This window comes from Pelobates fuscus, chromosome 8 (assembly GCF_036172605.1).
Source record: "Pelobates fuscus isolate aPelFus1 chromosome 8, aPelFus1.pri, whole genome shotgun sequence".
NCBI lineage: Eukaryota > Metazoa > Chordata > Amphibia > Anura > Pelobatidae > Pelobates > Pelobates fuscus.
The window spans coordinates 57,129,750-57,148,155 of NC_086324.1; the positions used below are offsets into that span (position 1 = coordinate 57,129,750).

Below are 18,406 nucleotides of genomic sequence, written 5' to 3' on the forward strand. Positions count from 1 at the left end.
GCCAGCCGCAGCCAGTAAGCCCACAGCCTTCCAGCAAGCCCACAGACTGCCAGCCAGCAACAGTAATTAAGGTAAGAGGAGCCAACTTGGCCTAGGTATCAGCTATGTTGTGTTGCTATATTGTGAATAGGAACCAGAGTGTTGGAGAGACCCCCCTCCAGGCCCCATTAGACTCCATTGTAGTCTCTAATGGGACCTGGAGGAAATTCTTTCTAACACACTCTCTAAAGGACACTGAGATAGCCTCTGCTAGAATGCTCCCCCCCTCCATGGCCCATTAGCCCTCAATTGTAGTCTCTACTGGGGCCTGGAGGCGACTGTTTCCAGCAGGGACACTGAGATGGCCTCTGTTAGAAAGACCCCCTTCCAAGCCTGTTAGACTCCATTGTAGTCTCTAATAGGGCCTGGAGGGGATTCTTTCTAACACACTCTCTAAAGGACACTGAGATAGCCTCTGCTAGAAAGACCCCCCTCCATGGCCCATTAGCCCTCAATTGTAGTCTCTACTGGGGCCTTGAAGGGATTATTGCACTTTTGTTCCTTGTGTCTAAAGATTGTGTAGGGTGTGGCTGGAGGCGGTGCATGGAGGCGGGACATGGGTGGCGCTTGCTGCGGAGTATGGGTGGGGCCTGTAAGGGGGCCCTTGATTTATTTTGCCCGGGGGCCCTGAGGGTTCTCAGTCCGCCCCTGGTTCCTTTATTATTCCATTAGAGCAGGGATTCTCAATCCAGTCCTCAGGACCCCCTACCAGTCCAGGATTTGGGGACTATCTGAGTGTGTCTAAGGTGTTTAGAAAAAGACTCTAAGGTGTTATTTTTTTATTTTTCTAAACACCTTAGACACACCCAGGTAATCCCTAAACCCTGGACTGGTAGGGGGTCCTTGAGGACAAGGTTGAGAACCCCTGCATTAGAGTGTCCTGTTAATATACCCAATTGCAAAACTCTCTGACATTTGATAACACCTTAAGCCAACGAAGAGCCTGTCTTGGTACTTTCTCTTCAATTTATTTAGGGTGACTTATAATTCTCCCAGTACTATCTTAAGCGCAATGCTAATGGTCAAATATAGGTAATGTAAAAAAATATTGTAGGGTTTAATCGCAAAAAATGAGAATGGGAGTGAATTGTGTGCTAAATGCGGTCCCTTGACTATCCATCCAAATATCTGTATTACATAAGCATGCATTGCTTCACAGTCAGAGTTGCTTTAACCATTACAGCATGGTTGAATTGCTGTTAACTAATTTAAAAATTCATACAGGAAACTTGTATAAGATAGGTAGCACTTAAATTATCAACTATATGTTTGATGAGCCAGATCGGCCGTGAAGTGGCTGAATTCTCCCATACTACACTGTGTTATCTAATATATGATTATTTTTGACTGGAGGGTGGTGGGTGGAGGGAATGGGAATGACTATAAAGACTAAAAACTGCAAAGTACGCTGATGGGAGGGGAGGACGTTGAAGTGGGCAGGGGTTGTGAGGGATGTGCGGGGAAATACACGGTCCGACCCCGCCATAATCACAACGCTTATTGTAAAGGGGGGGAACGAGGTAGATGTCCACTTTCCAAGCTCTTCAATTACACCTAGTCCTAGAACGGATACCACAGTGGTGTGACTGTTAACCCATCTGATATAGCTGTGTCCCAGTGGGGAAGCGGCTGGTACGAACTCTGCATGTCACTCTGCTCTGTCACATTACACAATGTCATCACAACCCTTGTAGATGGGTTGTGGGCCAGAAAAACAACATCAGGTCGTCTCTCCCGAGTGTTGCTACCACATGCACTAATCTGTTCACGGTTTTACTGTACTAATACTTCATCACAAGTGGTGTGTAATGTGCCTTTATGTTACTCTTGTTTATCAAGCTGATTATACACCACTAATGTTTACTGTGATCCTTGTCGGAGTGACGGGACCTGCCAGTCCTAACTAATTACCCCTTTCTGTACCCCTTCTATGAAAATATTAAAATTTATATTTACCTAATATATAGCTATTTTGACAGATATTGAGAAAGTTACAGGTGAGTGGGTGGGCGGGCTTGGATTGCCTTGTAATCCTCCTTTTTTGGCAAATCTATTGAATATATTTTTACAAAAAAGTAACAAAACAAGTGGACTGCATCCATAGCCTCATTGCTTTGTAACAATTCCAATAAACTGTAATGGTCATCTTTTTTTCAGTGTCCTTTTGATAATGTGGTCATTCAAGGGTGATACACCTAGGCCTGCACTTACAATTGTTGTTACAAAATAAGTATTTAAAAGGAACACTATAGCTTTAGCAATACAATCATTGTATTACATGAACACAAACATGTACGCACTATAGTGTCCTGAAACCTATTTAGGTCACCCCCAACCCACGTGAGGGTGTGAAAGGTGAGTATCACTTACCTTTTATCCCTCGCCATGCTGGTCTCCACAATCACACTCTACCTTTTTGACTGAGATCATCAGTTTAGATGATCTCAGCCAATCCATTTGAGATCAAATATTGTAAAGGCTAGTGTGCATGCACAACAAAACACCACGCTACATCATCAAATTTTCCATGAGACCATCTGATTGAATGACAATTGAAGCCACCTCTAGTGGCTCAGTTGCAGGGTTAAACAGACAGGGGCATAGCATCCAGACAACTTTGTTGAGATGAAGTGATGTCTGTGCCTAAAGTGTCCCTTTAAGAATAATAATAAAAATATATATATTTTGAGATATCACTGCTCGTATTCAAGATGTTAATGTTTAGTTTTATCTTGCATGGCTTTACATTTTATACTGTCAAATATCTGCATTAAAAGCAAAAAAAATAAAAATCTGTGTGTTTTTCTTCTGACAGGTCATAAACATCCAGACACTTCAGTGCTGAATGTTTTTTCAGATTATGACTACAATCGATCAGTTATAACAATAGTCTCTACTGCTGAACAAATAGGTAGGTGTGATGGTTATCTAATGTGTGTATGTGTCACTGAGGCATTCACTGAAATATAATCCTATATACAGGAATTAGGAAAACACCTGCTATAGAACAGGACCTAACAATGCTTTGAGAGGCTCTATGCTCTAATTGTCCCTCTGCCCTGTTACATGTTTGGGGAAAGAGAATTGATACACAGGCCCTTATATTCTACGTGGGGTGATGGTTTTTACAGGATTCTAATGATTTTTGTTTTTTAGTTCTATATTTAAGAGACAAGGCGATAATACAAAAAGAGGCATATGACAAAACATTTTAAGCACAAGTCTCAAATTCTAGAGATAAAAACATCAAATAACAGGAGTAAAGTAAATTACCCAAATCAGATTAATAGAGATATCAGTGTTCTTTTAGTCGTAGGACTTAGCAGTGTAACAGATTTGGTGATGCCAGGATCTCCTCACCAACGATTGTGTGAAACCATATAAAATAACAGAGGGAAGGGGGAGGAACATGCCACGGTACTACAGGTGAGATCACAATGCCATAGGCACACCAAGGGCCCCGAGTCTTATGAAAGGAGAGAAGAAGGATGCTGATTAGAGATGTCCCGAACGGTTCGCTGGTGAATAGTTCCTGGCGAACATAGCTTGTTCGCGTTCGCCACGGATGGCGAACATATGCAATGTTCGGTTCACCCCCCTATTCATCATCATTGAGTAAACTTTGACCCTGTACCTCATAGTCAGCAGACACATTGCAGCCAATCAGCAGCAGACCCTCCCTCTCAGGCCCTCCCACCTCCTGGACAGCATCCATTTTAGATTCATTCAGAAGCTGCATTTTTTTTTTTTTTTTTGACAGAAGTGTGTTATATTTGAGCATGCTAGGCTGAATGTGTGTATATCATGGTTAGTTGCACTGAGGGTATGAATATATAGCAGTACATTGTTGTGAAAGATGGCTGTCATGTTTAGGGTGTAGCTTGCACGTTATCAACTGTGTATTTATATCAGCAGCTCCACCACTAGTTATAAATCAAGTGTGAGTCGCCCCATGAGATGACACTAGTGAATAACATAATACATGAACGGTTAAGGTAAAGGCATGTAAGGAACTACGACAATCTTTAGGAGGTGAAATAATGACATGTTTAAACGCTTGCTACTTTACGATTAGTTAATGTGCAGAGAGCAGTTCATGTGATCAAAGGCATGGTGTCGAGGATCGGCTATTGTGGGACATGCTTGGCAGGCTGCTGTCTACTGCTTGTGCTCATCCGATCCCTTCTGGGCGCCAGGTGCAGACCCTGGGAGTCCCTGATACCTGGAACAAGAAAGGCAAGTCTCTGGCTGAGTGCCGGGTTCGCGGCTTGAGGTGGTGGAAGCTTGTTTTGTCGGGTGGTCGGATCTGTCCCGGTGGTGCTTCACGTCCGGTGCGGGATTGTGGTGGCTTAAGGTGGAGGCGAGTGCTTGACGTGGGGCAGGCTCTGCATTTCTGTTTGTGCCTCCGGTCCCATCTTCAACGCCTTTTGCGTTGGTGGATTTTAATGGGGACTGCTTCGCTTATCTGTGGTGGAGCTTGTTGAGGCTGTGGTGGAGCTTGTTGGGGCTTCCTGCTTGTTATTTGCTTCCAAAATGGATTAAAGAGTCTGTCCAGCTTAGACTCAATATCCTGCCATGCTTTGCTGGTACCAGGAGGACACGCGGCTGCCGCCATATTCGGAGAGTCGCAGATGAGTATGTCAGCCTGGGCGGCTGTGCTCTGTGCGTCCATTAGCTCCAGACAGCCTCTCAGGGGTGGACCGGGATAACCCCCACCGGTCCGAGAGGGGGAGTAACGGAGCTCCTGCCGGGAAGTAGCTGCTCCTGGGCATCCCAGGATCAGGAGATCGGCCGCCTCTCCCGCCCGGTGAGCACCAGGCCACACTTGCCACGCGGAGGTAAGTAAGACTCTGTCGAGTTGCTGACCGCTATTAAGCATGTCGGGTCAGTCAGGTAGGAGCAACATTGCTGGGTCATCCCCTTCTGGGGTGAAATTTGCTTGTTGATAGCTGCTTAAAGTGAGATATTGAGGGAGCTCACACGAAGTGCGTCTTTCCTCCATGACAGCTAGGCCCCGCCCCCCAGAAGCTGCATTCTTAGTGAGAGGAGGGACAGTGTAGCTGCTGCTGATTTAATAGGGAAATCGATAGCTAGGCTAGTGTATTCGGTGTCCACTACAGTCCTGAAGAACTCATCTGATCTCTGCTGTAAGGACAGCACCCCAAAAAGCCCTTTTTAGGGCTAGAACATCAGTCTGCTTTTTTTTTTTTTTCTGTGTAATCTAATTGCAGTTGCCTGCCTGCCAGCGTGTGTGTCAGGCTCACAGCGTATACTGTGCCCACTTGCCCAGTGCCACCACTCAAATCTGGTGTCACAATAGCTTGCATTTAAAAAAAACAAAAACTTTTTTGACTGTAATATAATAGCAGTCAGTTTCCTTCACACATGTGCATTTCAGGGCCTGCCAGGGCACAGTGTCACACCAGTGCAACTCATATCTGGTGTAACAGTAGTGTACATTAAAAAAAAAAAAAAAACTAGAAATTTGACTGTGAAATAATAGCAGTCAGTTTCCTTCACACGTGTGCGTTTCAGGGCCTGCCAGGGCACAGTGTCACACCAGTGCAACTCATATCTGGGGTAACAGTAGTGTACATTTAAAAAAAAATAAAAAATACAGGGGGCTTGTTGTCACCTTTCGGGGACCCTTGGTGTTGTACGTGGCTGGGTGGAGGAAGAGACCTTCAATGACATCGGTGAGGACAAGGAACGGGACATGGCTAGCTTGGTATCCAACCTTGTGCAAATGGGGAGTTTGCGGTTGTGCAAATGGACTGTTGGCGGTTGTTTGCGGTGCGTTAAACGGGGAGTTTGGTCTGTCACTGTGAAGCGGGCGTAACCCTTACACTACCTGATCGATACAACATCATACCTGATGTTTTAAAGACCGGTATTCCAAACAAATTAGGAATGTTAGGTGATTTATGCCCTTTATGGATTAAAACCAGACTCTGCATCAACTATGTAATTTTCCATGGGAGTTTTGCCATGGATCCCCCTCCGGCATGCCACAGTCCAGGTGTTAATCCCCTTGAAACAACTTTTCCATCACTATTGTGGCCAGAAAGAGTCCCTGTGGGTTATAAAATTCACCTGCCTATTGAAGTCTATGGTGGTTCGCCCGTTCGCGAACATTTGCGGAAATTCGCGTTCGCCATACGCGAACGGAAAATTTTATGTTCGCGAATGGAAAATTTTATGTGCACGACATCTCTAATGCTGATATATTCTGCATTGTTTTGGATTGGGTATTCATGATCTCCTAATAAAAAAAATCAATTAACTAAGCATGGCTGAAATGTTAAAGAAACCTCCATGATTAAATCATTGATTCCATAGAATGCAGAAATGATAAATGCCTGTTAAATAATGTTGATTTGGAAACACTAGGAGTAGAGAACAGAATGTCTGATCCTTTGGTTTAATATCTGTATTCGATGTGACAGACAGTAAAGCATATGATACGTTATCCGAAAACCATTTGTCTAACGTGATGTATTTCAGATAGTGGGCAGGGGAAATTATATCTTAACACCCATCATCTAAAATCTGCTGTATTGCCAAGGGTGGACATGGGCAACCATTGTCTTGCATTGCTTAGAGAACAATGAAGATTGCGTAGACATTCTATTCCATCAAGTTATCACAAGACCACCAGTTACAGAAACACATAACGGGGGTGTACCAATCTTATTGGCCTTGCAGGAGTCTGGAACTTCATCATCTGTGATTCCTATTCTTACACAATTATATATTTACAACAGCAATTAATTACAAAGCCATATCGAAGTTTTGAAGTTAATATGTTATATTATATTTATTATTCCAGATTACTTCTTTACATTAGTCTATTTCATTTTCTTAGATTACACCATCAATCTCTTTTTGTGTCTGGATATGTATTTTTCTTCTGTATCAAATTAAGAAAATTATTTTTAATGGTTTAGTTATAGAGAACACTCACACAGTTTCTGTTTGAAAATTACTTTAATTCACTTGATCAAAACCGTCACCTAGGACTGTGCTAGCCAAATATTCATGTCATATGGACTTCAAAGATCTAATCATTTTCAATAGCCAAGGAGAAGTTAATGGACATTGTTCTCTGAGCATTGCTAAACAATAAGTCAGTGGATGTAATGAATGGCCCATAAAACGCCTTATGACTTCCTATCATTTAATAAATATGCTTGCTGTTGCTTTAAGAGCTCCGAATAACATTTGTTAAGATTATTTTAGCTGAGCAAGTGAAAAACAGGTCTTCAGGGAATTAAAAAAAAAAAGATGTTAATTAAATTACTTCATTTGCTGAACAAATGAGAAGCTCATAAACTCATTAACTCTTCACATGCAGTAAATGCACTTTTGTCCCCGTCCTAATTTCTTAAACCTTTATAGTTAACTATGACAGTCCCAGTTTTGCTAAAGAATTGTATTTTTAATTTATAAAAATATTCAAGTAGTTTTGTTGCTTTTCTTTCATATCCCTTCTAATTGATTGCTTAATTAAATAAGAGAGCTGAGGAGATTTCCAGTGTTTCCTCCAAATTCACTTCAAAGGATTTAGAAACAGATCAATTTTTTATGATTACTCATTAATTTAAAACATTTTTAAATTCATTTAATAATTCAAAATACATTGTTAAGATTTATATTAAAACCACTATTTATTTTTCTTTTTAAAGGGATTCTATAGTGCCAGGAAAACAAAGCTGTTTTTCTGGCACTTTAGGTTTAATAGGTCTCTCCCCAACTTCGCGGCCCCCAACCACTTGCCTGAATCCAGCCCCGATGTCCCTTGGCGTTGGGCAGGCTTCGCCCACGTTCCTCCCCCGTCTAAGTCAGCCGGCGGTGGAGACCTAATGCGCATGTGCACATTAAATCTCCCCATAGGAAAGCATTATTCATTGCTTTCCTATGGGGAAACATCTGACGCTGAAGGTCCTCATGCTGAGCGTGAGGACATCCAGCATCAGAAAACAGACCAAAAGTCCATTTGTATTCCAGAAGACAGCCACTGAGGGTAGACTTAGTGCTGCAATGTAAACATTGCAGTTTCTCTGGAACTGCAATGTTTAACATTGCAGCACTAGGTGCAAAAGGGACACAGCACCCAGACCACTTCTTTTAGCTGAAATGGTCTGGGTGCCTACAGTGTCCCTGTAAGAAAACATTTTGTAAGATTCCATCTTATCCTATGATAAATGATAATTTTCAAATATGTCTTTATGAAGGAAGCTTTGTTACCCTAGGCATCATGGGAAATAAGGTTTATGTATCTGGGTGCCGTTGTGCTAGGTCAACCACATTGTACAAGGTTATTCACTTAAGTGAAAATTCAAAGTGAAATTAAAATTTTGTACCAAAATAGCTAAACTTGGTTTGAAGATCATAACCAATGCTACGAGTTAAAAAGCTGTGTCTTAAAATATTATGCCATGGCTAAGAAAGCCTTCAGATATGTGCATTGAATTTGAAAAACTGGCCACTATGTGTGCCTATTTGCATGTCACGCATTGCATTTTGGGAGAACTGTAGAAACTCAATATTTGAGCTATCTGAGGCAGACATTTTTTATCTGGGACATACAGGTGCTGCCCAACAGTACATTTCATAATTCCTTGTAAAACTATCATTTTGGTCACCCTGTTTCTTGCACAGCTATATAAGTATAATACAATTATACCAGTAACCAGGATTTGAAGTGAATCATGTATTACTATATTTTGATGCTGTAGGTCTAAATATATTGTGGCTGACAAAAAAGTTATTGTTGTCATTTAGGCAGGTCTGTAACCTCGGCATGTGTTGAAGGGTTTGCGTGCATTGATCTGTCTCAACATGATGGAGTGCATCCCTGTCTTGGAGCCATAGATCTTATTCCTATCTATCCCCTGTCAGATGTGAGACCAGAAGAATGTGGTCTGGTTGCCCAAGGTATGTTTTATAAATAATGTGAAATATTCCTCAAAGCTGTGAAATTCAGTTTTTGTTTTATTAGACATGAGTATGGTGCCACTTATCTATTGGTTAAAATAACTAGATCAATACATCTGATTAGAATTAAAGTATAATACAAGCATTTTAATATAAGTGCATCCCCATTCACACTGCACACTTTGGTAAACCTGTTCAGGTGTGTTCATTGCATTTCCTAATAATTATTAATCATGCTCATCTTTTTAAGAGCCAATTATACTAGGCTTACAGTGTTATGGTGTCTGTGCTTTTAAGAGAGCTCTACCCTTCTTTATATCAGGAGCAGGAAACAGCAAGAATCCACTGGACTTTTAAGTCACGATTTGATTCACTTGTATTGAATATCAATATAATACCAGTCCAAATAAAATCCTGGGTGGTCCTTTGCTTGTCCGAGACGCGTTTCGCCTGAATGCTTCATCAATCGGGATTCTGGAAACGCGTCTCAGACAAGCAAAGGACCACCCAGGATTTTCTTTGGACTGGTAATATATGAACTTTAGATGTTTTTATTGTTTTTTTAATACTTGATATTCAATAAAAGTAAATCAAATTGTAATTTAAAAGTCCAGTGGATCCTTGCTGTTTCCTGCTCCTAATATAAAGAAGGGTAGTAGTCTCTCTTCTCTTCAGTTATTTTTGAGAACTTCTGAGTCAAGAATTTGAAGAGGTTTTGGTATTACCTTATATAGCCATGTGAATGATATCCTTGTAGGGCTCTAGACCATGTGAGTGTTGTCCATATATATGCACATGTCACTTTGTCAAAATTAACATACTACACTATTTTGTGCTATTACTTTTCTCTTTTAGATAATCTAGTTCTAATATACCTCTCTCTATATCTAGGAGGGTAAGTGTGCGTTATTTAGCTCTCCACCTGGTTTACTCTTGGTGGTTTATTCCACTAGGTACACTTTATTCGTACAATCATTTGTGTGTAATTTTAGGGTGTTGAGTTGCTTTATACATATATTGAATTGTATTATTCACTAAGCACTTTCTATTGCACAGAGCACTTTTCTCGTTTTGTTCTAGCAGATATGAATATTGTTTACTGGATAAGTAATACAAACATTGGAAAATGATACAAAAAAGAGATCTCTGTGAATTTGAAAGGCACTATTTATGAAAAAATAGAAATAACCAAATTTAAAAAAAAAACAAAGCTGCTACTATTCAAAGTGCGTGCTTGCCAAATCGAACACTTAAAACTGCAGTGAAACCCATGTAGTTAATAGTGGAAAAAAACAAAACTACTGTGGAGCGCTAGGTGAGTATCACTGCTCTGGCTGCTTCGGTCTCTCTAACACTGTGGCATGTCCCTTTGTTTTACATTTTATCTCTGTCCCAGATGGCATACCAGGAGCTTCTGCCTTCTAGTAAGGAGAGAAGTGAACAAGTGAGTGCTAGAAGACAATCCCCAGAAAGCATGGCACGAGCATATCATTAAATGCATTTGCAACAAGCTCAGAGCACTGTACGCCATTAGTTGGCCAGCCTGCATGATTGGCGGGCAGCTTAACATGTATTCACACCAGACTGACCTTCCAACTCTTTGGGTAGACTCGCCCCCTTTCTGGGCATGTCAGACTCTTTGGGTTGTGCCGGTTACGTGATTTGTGTCAGAGGCCCACCCTTTTTCACTGGACACTGCTGTTAGGGGATATGGATTTGCTTGAGAGGTGAAAACAAGAAATTAGCACAGGGTATGTGTTTTCTTATGGCTGCATCCTTTGAGTTTCCCTCCAGCACCATCTCCACCAGATACATGATATATGACCGTTTTAGTGTTTTCTGTTGATAAGATTCTGTAATTAGGTCCATCGTTATTGTCCACACCATGCCCAATGGGCTCTTAATTCAGCTCTGGATATAACAGACAAATGAATCCAAAACGTTGTCCAGTTGTCTAGTCTGTCCACAGAACGTTATCCCAAAAGATTTGGGGCTCATCAATGTGTATTTTTGTAAATGTGAGAAAATCACTAATATTTCTTATAGTTAGCAGTGGTTTGTAAAATTTGTCCATGAATTCCATTTTAGCCCATAGTCTTTCTTATTGTTAAATCATGAATGACAAGCTAAGCTGAGGCTAGAGAGGCCAGTTCCTTAGAAGTTGTACTGATTGCTTTTGTGACTTGATCTGGATGAGAAGTTGTGGTGTGCTTGAGGGATTCATCACTGGTCCAAGTTTCCTCCATTTGGAGCTGTTTGTTGGGAGTCCCAGAGGCTGTCTTTACAAATGTCTAGTAATTTACTTTGCATGGATGGTAAAGTTAAATTGAATTTAGTGAGCAATTACACTTGGTTAAACAGTTCATTGAGTACAAAAAAGAACATACTTTTTCACACAATACTAGTTGGTATAACTTTTTTCCTTAACTAAAATTCCTTAACTAAAATTATCGACTGAATTTTGTGTTTGATTGGATTCTCTTTGTCTAACTTCATTTTGAAGATCGGGACCTATTAAGTTTGCCAATTATGCAATTAAAGACGAAATCAGGAAGGGACAAATACTTTTCACGACACTGTACTAAAAAATATGGTTGTTTGAAATTGTCAGTTAAATGGAGATCAAGAGTTTGAAAACTTCCTTTTTAAAGGAACTATTTTTCTGTTGTTTCTCTTTTAAACTCTGATAATTCTAGTAAAAATAGTGGTTTGTTATTTTTTTGCAAATAAAAAAAGTAATAAATAACACATTAAGTGTTTTATTTTTTTAATTAACAAAATGCTCTTCTCTCAAATGTGAAATGATGGGATTGTTCAATTGTATTCAGTTGTTTAAACACTGAAGAAGAATTGTTCAGCCAGTGTGATAGAAGTGACCACAAGATGTCACTATTGTACCTCTGCTACCAGCTCTCAACATTCTCTTTTCAGCTGCTAGAGATGACAAGGTTCTGTGCATTTATTTGCACAAAATAGTGTCAGGACAAACCTATGTGGTTCAGATGGGGCAAAGGTTGGACTAGATTGCCAGTTCAAAAGTACAGTTAGATTCATCAGCTATGGATTTTTCATCCACAGATTGAGTCCTTCAGCTAGTGGTGACCAATTGGCTGAGGATCATCTACCACTTATGCATACTGGCCTCAAGACAAGAACAAACAAAATCCGGAACAGCCTGTTTTTGTGCCTAGAATCTACGACAGAGATCACACAAAACAGCAGACTTAAAAGGAGGTTGAGTCAGCAAATGGAATCTAAGTTAGGGATCAAGCAGAATAAAGAATTCGTAAACAGACTGGGTCAGCAACTGGAGTCTTAGATAGGGATCATGCCAGGGTGGTAACCAGGAGGGTATCTCACCAATCCGGATGGAGATATTAGTACAGGACAGAATTTGAACCAGTTTCAGATGTAGATGAGAGTCAGACCCCCGCACTCCCTCCACATGGCACTGACCTTGTCATTTAAAAGGACAGTTAGTCTATGTGCCCTGCTTAGCCCAGCCCCCTATGTCATTTCTGCTCATGCAGACTTTCCACTTCTGATTTGGCAATATCAATTTTGTTTATATTTTAAAGCCATTCCTTGGCGCAACACATCAGCTGACATTTCTAAATATTACTGAGAATCTGTGCATCTATTTGAATTGTGTCTTAAACAAGCAAAGTCCAACCACCTTTAAAAAACTGGCAGGATTATTCAGTAAACACCAAATTTTAGTGAATTCAAATCTGAATTGCAAATTTAATGTTAAGACAGCCAATCTGTGATTGTAGTTGAGTTGGAGAATGTTTCCATATCAGCTATTTATGCCTACATTTTATATATTTTTATTAGTATGTAAACCCCTTGGAATGAATCTGTCAGTAAGACTAAGCCAAACACTCTCACTGTGTGCAATGATTTGCACACTTGTATCAAAACCATTAGCTGTTATTACAGCAAAGGATTGAATACTTATGCAATTAGTCAGGCCTAAGGCCAATGTCACCTTAAAATAACCAATTCAAGTAAAAATCCTTAATTGATATGATTATTACATGGTTTCTTTTATTTTAATATAGTGTAGTGTGTTTTGTATTATTGTTAGTTTGCTTTTTTTCATTAGTTTTTTTTAAAACTATTTCTTCAAAACTGTTCCTAACACAGCTTTCTGTATTACAAACTTATTAATTTATGAATGAACCCTAATGGCTGTTACAGGTCATCCATGTGAAAGTAAAGCAGAGGTCTAACTTGAGACAAATATCTTTAAATGGTTACTCCGACCACCATGACAACTTCCATGATTGTAAGTGGTTATGGTGGTAGGAGTATGTCTGTGCAGTGTTTTAGTTGAACCCCCAGCGCACGTGACTTAGGCAGCCTAGAACTCTGTTCCGGGCTGCCTAATGTCAAATGTAGATGAATAAAGGGCTAGTGCATTGGGTGAAACCCTCAGCTGATTGTTCTCAGCCAATGTGCTAAGCTCTGAGCGCCAAAGTTTAGCTCAGACAGAGAGCATCCAGCTTTTTGGCAGAGGTAGTGGAGGCAGAGAGTGAGACCTCAGGTAAGAAGTCAAAATGTTTTAAAATGGTTTGACTCCTTATAATGGGAGGGGGCAGAAAGCCCCCCCTGGCACCATAACCACCACATTAGTGGTTATTGCGCCTTGAGCGTTCCTTTAATACAGTTAAAGGAACAATTTCACCCCCTTATAAACTCAAGTGGTTAAACTGTTGACAAACTGTTTCACCTCTAGAAGTAAGATACGCTTATGCTGTTATGGAGGTGGGTGTGTTCCTTTAAAAATATAAAATTCAATATGCTACATAACACGATTTCAATGTATACACTGCAGTTGTTCAGCAATACTATATTTTTTCAATGCATAAATACTTTTCATTTTGTAATGTGTCCCTTAAATATAAAGGTATATCAAAATATATGATTGTTAAACGCCAACCTGATGAATAGTGATATTTTATTTTTTATGGAGCGCCCTTATAATTATTATATTTGCATTATAGACTTATATTAATCTTCTAGAGTTCTGTTCAAACTATTTTCATTCCCTGTGCAGATACTCAATGTAATATTCATTTGTAGTTATTGCAGAGGATTTGGCTGCACTTGTACCCGGATGCAGCATGTTTCTTTTTGGTCACGCAGACGAGAAAACAAAGAAAGGTCTGGCTGAGAAAAGAAGAAGCCTGTGGTGGTTTAAGAAAAACACAAAAGCCGATCTGACCCAGTTAAAATCTGATGTTGGCGCACACCCATCTAAAAGATACGGATTAACAGGTTTGCATACTGCCCAATTCTATAACATTTTAAATTGTACTATCCTAATGATTATGCTCTTCAATGTTCTTTTATGATTTTGAGGAAAGTTTTAGCCCAGGTCCATCAGCTCTCTTAACCTGTCTAATGCATGCTCTAAAGTGTTCCTTCTTTGTCACTCAGATGGAATCTGTGCTAAAAAGGATGGTATCCTATTCTGATTCCCTTGGTCTAAATATAGCAGATTGCAAAAGGAAAGTTCTGTCTTTAAGCAATTTGTGCTAGTAATCGCATCGTTGTCATGCGTCATGTGATCTTGTCAGCTTCCTAATTTATCAATATTTGGGGCCTTAGAATAATTTTTGGTGCTTCACCACATTGTATAAAATCCCTGACAAGAGAATGGTCCAAATTTGGTAAAGTGCCACAAGGCTATAGGAGAATCTACCATGAATATATCCTAATTAAAGGTTTGAATAAGGCAACGTATAACAGTTAAAACTGGTATAGATCACTGTACCTTCCGTTGTGTGTATTGTCTATTCCTGATTTGCGCTTCTTAAAGAGCATGTAAATTGCTCCCACAGGTGAGGCACTGATTTCAGACTCTGGTGGCCAAAAGTAGTATCTTTCCATGTGGGCATATGGTAGTTTTTTTGGAGTATTGATTGGAGGAATGTGTAGGAGACAAATTATGGATTGATGCACCTACATAGTCACTCAGAGTTGATTTCTTGTTGAGGTCAGAAACTGTGATTGACAATATTAGTCTACACTGAGTACAAATGCCCATTTATTACAGATGTTTCTTGCCGTGCCCTAATCATCCCCCTTTTTAGAGTCAAAAATAACTTTTCTCCTTGTGTAAATAAATAAACTCACATCCTTCCTGTGTGGTGGTATAGCAAAACATGTCACATGTGGAGTCAATCTAATCATCTTTTCATGAATAAAATCTAGCTTATTCTTTTAATTATTCACCCCTGACATACAACTCATGTTGATAGTGGGAGACTTTGTTATGAGGGGACAATAAAAGCAATGTATCTGGGCTTTCATCCCAACCTTCTGCTTTTGGTTGGCGTTTTTACTCTTGTTTTGTCTTCATGTGATTTTTGTGTATATGAGGCCAATAATAGTCTCTAACTCTCTACCACAAACATCCTTAACATTAAGAATTTAATGCTAACTTTAATAGTGTAACCAGCGTTACTGCGATTGTCTTGGAATAGCCATTTAGACCGAGGAATGTTTTGAACATTTGGAAGTACTAAGGAATATTTATGAGATTCTTCAAACTTAAATGTAGCATGTCCGATATGAACCTATCCATTGATTGACCTTGAGTCTATGGGCTTTACTTCAGGGTCTGAGATTAAATGATAATAATCTCAAGGCTATACAGTCTGCAACTTACTCATACTTTGCACTGTTTCTTTTTGTCGTATCCTTGTTTACTTTTTTCCCAAGATGTTGTTGAATTTCTTGCTTAAATGTAAACATTTTAATTTGTGGATATAGATGAATGATACCCAACTTGGGACAATATTGATACTGCTAAATTAAAAGCAGCTTCCACTTTAGCGATATCCAGAATACTGGAAAAACTGCGAGCACCAGGAGGACCCTGTTCAAAAACATATTAACTGTTTATTATGGAATTGCACCAGGTGTCTCATGACACCATAGCCACTACAATGTGCTGTAGTAGTTATGGTGCTTAGGCTACTGCTTTAATTAAAAAGTAAAATGCCTATAGATTATACACTTTTACATGGTAAATCTGCTAAATCTGCCATATGGTGTTTAACGTTTACATACCTAAGGCTTTTATTTTTGTTGTTAATCGTATGTGCGTGAATTTCCAGCTGTGATGTGCATTGGTGAAACAAACCGGTAGCTTTAACATAACTTGTTTGGCTTATAGGAACAAGAGGGGGTGGGGGGCTGTGTTTACAGTCTAAAGGAAATTGAGTGTAATTACAGAAAAATGTAAATGTGTAGTGTACATAGAGAAGATTGATTGCAAGGTGTATGAAATAATATGCAGTAAATGTAATGTATATAACAGATGAAAGTTGTATAGAAAGAGAAGTAAAGGGGTTTGTGCAGGCCATATGGGGAGGAAGGGTGGACTGGTATAGGCTGTTGGAATGGTAGCTAAAATGGTCTGCTTGTAAGCATTTCTTGTAGGAATAAAGACAAGGGCGAGTCTAATAGAATGAGGTGGGAGTTTCAGAATCGCAGAGAGGCCCTTGATAAGTCTTGATGGCCTGATTTAGGGACAAGTGAGCACACAGGGACAGTAGCATATTGATGATCCAAAGAAAAGGTAGTGGTTTGATGTACTTGGTGATCTCTGTCACTATGTAAAATTAGGCAGTTATTGAGCTGTTCATGCAAAAAGGGATATTAACTTTGAAGAATGTGAGAGAATTGTAAGATTGAATGAACTCACCTGGCAGTGACATTCCTTATTGGACAGAGGTAGATCTGTGAAGGGTGGTTTGTAGTAAATGGTTGGAGATGATCAACATACAAATACGATTTATGACCACATCTCGTATAGAAGAGGTTGTGAATACATGCTATAGAATAAGGTGAATGAGAACAGATTTTTAGACCCCTAGCACTCTCTGCCTGCCATTCTGCTTGGCCGGAATTGATATAGATAATGTAGAAGTGTAAATTATGCATTATTAAGTCGACTGAAGAAAGGGTGAAACCTTGGTGCCAGAAAGAGATCCATTTTTTGCAAATCACTCCCAAACAGGGGATTGCTCCCAAAACTCTTGGCAGCACGACCACCACAACCTTGTTTAAATTGTCCCTTTAACTTCCTAATAAATTAGAATGGTATGTGAACAGTAGGAATAATTGTATTTTATACATTCCAGAACTGCATATCTGAAAAACATGTTTCTATATTCATAGGTGTTGGTGCCAGTCCTTACGTGATTAACTGCAATGTGACTCTCGACACAAAAGATGTGGCTGCAGGACGGTTAATTGCAAATGCCATCCGCAGCCGTGCTGATGGAGTTCAAGCCTTAGCGTTTCCACATAATGGTCAGGTGGAAATAGCTTGTAATGTTGAAAGCCGTGTAAACACTCAGTGTCCCAATCTCTTATCTGAATCACGTAAGTTTATCTCATACAGCATTTGCAGTGAGTCATATTTCTATGTGTGTCCACGGCATCTAGAAAACCAAATTCGAGAGCTGGCAAGACTCCAAGGAATTAACACAGTTGGAGCTGCACTTGTAGGGTTCACGCCCCAAGACTGTAAGAAAACAGCAGAGTATGCAATATCTAATGGAATTGGAGAATTCTGGAAGAAAAGAAGAGGGATTTTTATGTGATAAATAAATAATTGATTTCCTTGTCATGTTTGTTTATTAGATTTTTTTTTTTTTCTAATATCTCCTGTTTCCAAACTGCAAATTTTGAGAATAGAGGGATTATTTTACCTCATGATTGCCTCTTTCCGAATGGTTTGAAAAAGACACACTTCAAAAATTAGACATGTAATGTGAGTGCTGGCTAAGCTCACCTATACATCAAGTAACAAACTAATATTTCAAGCAGGAAAAGTAGGTCGTAAAATGGAAATGGCAAAGTAATCCTTATGCATAATAAACGCATGACTCAAAAAGACACAAATAAGAGTGGTACTTCAGAATGCCAAATAAATCTACATATGTTTTATATAGATAATGCATTAGAAATACTGTCAGAAAATAATATTGTAAAACCTAAAAAAGTTTTCTTTAAAATATTCCCTCGATGCACTGCTTAGGCAGACCACTTCCACAGCAGAATTAGATACTGTAGTCGTGAGTGTTTCCTTTTTATCATTGGGGAGCTACTGATTGGCTTAGATCGTCAGCTGACGCTCTTTACATTACATTCATCTAGTATTCCGGTGATGGCAGTCACAGTGACAATAGGTCCTTAGCATGAGTCTTCTAGTTGTGAATGTTTTGAAATCATTTTTGTATTGGAGAACGTGTTATTGTAACCAATGGAGCATGCATCCCCCATGTCGAAAACTAATAACACATGTGAGGTTGTGTGTCTCTGTATAGACCCTTCACCACATCACACATGGTCCAAAGCCTTTACAGAGGGAATAGGAATGGTGTAACACAGCCAGCCAATCTCCAGT

The 18,406-nt window shown here is 39.6% G+C and overlaps 1 protein-coding gene across 2 annotated transcripts in view; it reads left to right on the plus strand.

The window, feature by feature from the left end:
* The window catches only part of FTCDNL1 (formiminotransferase cyclodeaminase N-terminal like), a 30,593-nt gene extending 12,969 nt beyond the window's left edge, over positions 1 to 17,624 (plus strand). Inside the window, exons 2-5 of one of the 2 annotated variants that reach the window (XM_063428712.1) lie at positions 2,855 to 2,950; positions 8,824 to 8,976; positions 14,065 to 14,259; positions 17,173 to 17,624. In XM_063428712.1, coding sequence (XP_063284782.1) covers positions 2,855 to 2,950; positions 8,824 to 8,976; positions 14,065 to 14,259; positions 17,173 to 17,600 — 872 coding nt within the window. In that variant the 3' untranslated portion in view covers positions 17,601 to 17,624. The remainder of the gene's footprint in view (positions 1 to 2,854; positions 2,951 to 8,823; positions 8,977 to 14,064; positions 14,260 to 17,172) is intronic. The other variant, XM_063428713.1, reaches the window with a different exon arrangement.
* The last annotated feature ends 782 nt before the right edge of the window (positions 17,625 to 18,406 follow it).